The sequence below is a fragment of the Chenopodium album genome, chromosome 17 (genome assembly GCF_948465745.1).
Source record: "Chenopodium album chromosome 17, dcCheAlbu1.1, whole genome shotgun sequence".
Taxonomy (NCBI): Eukaryota; Viridiplantae; Streptophyta; class Magnoliopsida; order Caryophyllales; family Amaranthaceae; genus Chenopodium; species Chenopodium album.
The window spans coordinates 8,311,175-8,316,053 of NC_137850.1; the positions used below are offsets into that span (position 1 = coordinate 8,311,175).

General features: G+C 33.5%; 1 protein-coding gene across 1 annotated transcript; it reads right to left on the reverse strand.

Moving 5' to 3' along the window:
- LOC145587546 (syntaxin-72-like) lies at nucleotides 1–3,709 on the reverse strand. Its single transcript, XM_081644279.1, has 8 exons — nucleotides 3,554–3,709; nucleotides 3,298–3,423; nucleotides 2,314–2,473; nucleotides 2,028–2,113; nucleotides 1,869–1,937; nucleotides 1,312–1,356; nucleotides 213–275; nucleotides 1–81 (listed from the first exon to the last, which is right to left on the reverse strand). Exons 1-8 carry the CDS (start codon nucleotides 3,707–3,709, stop codon nucleotides 1–3), a joined length of 786 nt encoding a protein of 261 aa, XP_081500405.1.
- Nucleotides 3,710–4,879: the final 1,170 nt, after the last annotated feature.

The following is a 4,879-nucleotide window of genomic DNA, read 5'->3' on the forward strand; positions in this document are numbered from 1 at the left end:
TTACTTGTATAAATAAGCTGCAATGCCCAAAATCACGCACAGTAAGATGATGTCAATGCAAAAGTTTCGACTCGATCTTATCTGATCATACGTACAAAAATGTCATATAGGTTAATTAATATTAGGTACATAAATGTCATACAAATAAATAGATACACCCGAATGTATCGCAAAATTTTTAAATGTGCAAATCGTCAAAAAGTAATTTGTACCTGCTGAAGTGTTTGTTTGAGCCTGACATTGTTGTTCTTTAAATCAGTGTTAGCCTTATCAACCTTAATTAGCATAAAAACAACAGAGGAAACATATATTAATCGATCTATTTACATTGCAACGAATAGTTTGATCTCATAGTTAAATGATAGTCGTATAAGTAGGGATGTCAGTAGGGCAAGTCAAGTAGGAGACCTGCCCCATCCCTCCCTGCCCCAGTTGATGGGTCTCGGTTTGGTGGGTGGTGGGTGGTGGGTGGTGGGGCGGGGATGGGGATAAAAACCATACCCGTCATGGGTGATGGGACGGGGGTGGATTTTAAGTTGTACCCGTCCCATCCCCACTTCATACCCGCCTTGCCCCATCCACCCTACTTCGTACCCGCCCCATCCCCACTTCATACCCACCCCGCCCAACTTCATACTCTTCCCATACCCATATCCATATATATATTATTACATATAAATATCTACTTTTTTTTTATACTATTTTAAATATAAATTAAGTAAAATAATATTGTAAAAGTATAATACTTTGTAATAGACTTAAATTATAAACAAAAAAAAAAAAAAAAATTGTGCATTAATTTAACAATGATATTTTTTTAATCGTTATGATATTATATAGTGGCATTTGAAAAGGTGGGGATTAAGCGGGTCTTAGGTGAGGATTAGGTGGGTGTGGATATCCAAGTGGGGTGGGGCGGGGATGGTTTTGGGATTGTACGCGCCGGGGCGGGGATGGGATGAATTTTGGACCCGTCGCGGGGATGGGGGTGCGGTTAAGGATGAGAATGTTAGGCAAGGATGGGGATGGAAAAACCAACATCTGCCCTGCCCCACCCCATTGACATCCCTACGTATAAGGTTATGAATAACCATAAACATTTAAGTATTTATTAACTAATTACGTCGTAAAAATTAATAAGTTCTTGCCTTCAAATATTGATGAATGAATAATATAATTACGTTGTCATCAAAATATATATATATATATATATATATATATATATATATATATATATATATATATATATATATATATATATATAATTACGTGTATGAAGCTAGACAGTAAATTGAGAAGAAGCAATCTAACCTTTGTATCGATTTCGTCAACCAAGGGAACTTGTCTATCTAGTTCCTATGAATAAGAAGGAAACCAAAACAAAGGGTTAGTACACCATAGAAAACCAAACAATGGAAACGATGTACTTATATGTGATGAAGTATCTCAATTCAATCAACAAGATTTCCCTAACAAATTCTATATTGTCAACTAAAACACAAGATTTTTTTTACAATAAGTAAACCAACTTAATAATTAGCCACTAAAACTTTAGCTAACAAAACTTTCTTTTGATCATGATCTTGTTGAAGAATGCAAAATAAAAATAGGCAAAGGATAATATTTCACACAATCGTAATTGGTTAAAATAAGCATAGAAGTAGAGAAAGTCGAGATCATTTTCTAGTACATACTCCATATTTTAATCAATATGTGGTACAAAGTATAATTTTAAATAAGCGTGATAGATTAAACAAATAAATTCCATACTAACTTAACATGGAATACTTGTGACCCCTTAAAATTACCTTGTTTTTGAAAGTCGTCTGTAAAAGACAACATAAGGTATTAGAAAATGATGGACTAACCTCATTCATATCCTGCGCCAGATTCTTCAGAGTGTCGAGTCCTTCAGATATGATATCTAGACCTTCATCCTATTATAGTGATACAAAAATCATTCAAGTTACTATACACAAAACTCAATGTCATGATAAAAATGATAAAGTTTATGGACATGTACTTGCCTGTTTCAACTTTCTCATTTCGTACTCTTGCCTAAATTGATTCGATTGCTCCGTTTCTTGGAAAAAACCATCGTTTAAGTGTGTATCTGAATTTTGCCCAAAATATCATTAGTTAGCTAGAGAATGACTTTTACCCCTCGTCCATATAATAATAAATACTGACTGTCAATCATACTCATACTCCTTCCATCTCATTTTAATAAGCCACATTTGATTTGTATTAATATGCTTAAATTCATGCAAAAGTGGTCAAACTTATTGCGTGGTACGAAGACTATGAACTTACCTCCTTGCATATCAAACTTGATGTTATTAGGATTGCTTGAACTCGCCCATCCATTGTTTTTGGCATTGTTTCCTCCATCGGGAATTCCTTGGATTCTTTCTCCTAATGCAATAGCCAAGTCACCTCGAGCAACCATATCGTCTTTTGAGAGTCCTTTTACCTAAAACCACAAAATTTCTTGAGCAACATTACCATATTAAATAATAATGAAAGGATCGATTAATTGAAGATCAAATTTTAAAAAGTGGAATTTTTAGTCTTCATTGATTATATGAAAATAAAGTGATCAATTGATCATCGATCATTAGCCTAAAGTCACGCACGTAAAATGATATGCAAACCGTATTTATATTGTTTCAAAGTTACATTGAGCTGCAATAATTAACTTAAAGAGCTGGATCACTTGAGAAAGCATTAGGAGAACATCCATTTTATTTGTACTTAATTGCGTATACCTAGAGTTGATTAGGTTTTTTCATGTGATTTTCTTATGCTCAATAACTCTTCATTTGCAAAATTTAAATAACATTGATCAAATGGGCTAAAATCACTCTAACTAGATAGGCGTACTCGAATACAAGTGGCTTATTTTGTTTTGGTAGTCATCAAATCATCAATAGAACAACCACACCCTAGGTAGAAGACTAGATCAAGAATTACGTAGTAAATAAAAGGGACAGAAAATGATGTTAAACAGTTCTAATTCAACCAAAAACATAAGCTGATAATTGAAGTCCAAGATTAATTTATATATACTCTATCAAAATATGCCTATTACGGAGTAGCAAAATAGGAACAAATTTTGCATGATATCCCTTAATAGATTAATTTAAACATGCAAAGAGGAACATATACACCATATAAACACAAAATTCAAAACAAAGACAGAAACTAGTGCAACATTTTATTAATTATGAAGCTAAATTATACGAAGTAATATTGAATTGATCACAAAATCATAAAGAGGCAAATAAAATTATTGACCTTCTTGTAAGCCAATTTTTGTAGCTTGGCAACATCTTCCAATAGCTTGGCCTTGGTCCGTCTTATCTCAGCGTTCATCGCCACCGCCTTGGCCCTATTCGTCTCCATTGCCACCATCTCCGATTTCTGCTCTCCGCATTATATTTATTTTGTTGCATATAAACAAATTAAAGTTCGTCAACATATATTGAATTGTGTATTCATAAATTCCAAATGTAAATGAAAACCACGCAAAAAATTGATTAATTTCACATACGTGAATGGCTTTCTCGATATCAGACTCGATGGTATCGTAGAGACGTGCGAAGGCATCATCACCCGCAGCATTGCGCTCCCTTTGTTTGTCAACGTCATATTTTTCGTATTTTTTGCAGATTTCATCGAGCCGAAAAAGGATTTGAATCACGCTCATTTTATAATTTAGATGATATATACTCACGTTAATTTGTATCAATCAATTAATGTATCTTGATCCTAATTTTATTGAAATTCTAATTGGGAACAAATAAAGAAGTTGTTGAAGATGATGGTGAATGAGTCTTTTTTGACACGATGATGATTGAGTCTAATTTCATATGTTGTTGGTTTTTTCATTTTTTAATAATCTGACCAAAGTGAAAGCAAAGACGTGCATAAATCAGCACTTGGACCGTTAAAAGCGGTTTTAAAAAAATTATCACAACTAGTTAATTTCATGCTTTCCTTAAAAAAAAAATAAGAATTGTTATTCTGATTATCAATTTTAATTAAATTTACTGTATCACGATATTAGGAAAAGATAATATAATATCTTAGTAATATCTTATTAGGAAAAGATAATATAATATCTTAGTAATATCTTAACATATAATAAACCTAAATATATTATTCTCCTAATAAGATCAATACGGAAAATATATCACACATATATTTTCCGATATTATCTCTAACACACGATGAATAATGGTAAGTAGAAATGTAAATTGTAAATATCATTTGTCTGACATTTAAAAAGGAAGCAAAAAGCTTTCGATTTATAACCCAAATGGATTACTATTTTTGTTGCCAATTGGTTTTAAGATGGAACCTTGTTTTGGGCTTTAATAAGTCTGGCTTGTAGGTTTGAAGGTTTCTATTCCTTGTTTCTAACACTCAAGTAGTCTAATGATTGAAGGTGTGCCATATTAATAAGTTCCACCTCATTGACTTCACTAAGCTCATGTTTTAAAAGTACTCCTATAAACTAGAAATACCAACCTTTAACATTATCGATGAATGATGTTTAGTCACATCCAATTTTCCAATGTTTTGTGCTGCCAATTTCAGACCAGCGGAGATGGCTTTTGCTTCCGCGATGTCTACTGATCACTGCGAGAGCTATACTTAAGAAGTTAAGAGTAAGTAGTTCTACTGCCAAACCTGGCCTTAGCCTGGTCATCTCATTGAAAATAGCAGTGTCTACATTGATCTTTAAGCGGCTTCTGTAGGCGGGCACCATATTTCTGTCTCGTGGGCAGCAGCCAGCAGCTCCCTGTGGAATATGCAGCACCCCTATGCTTCTTAGTTGGTAGGAAATAGAGGTGGTCTTGCTTACGACTTAGCT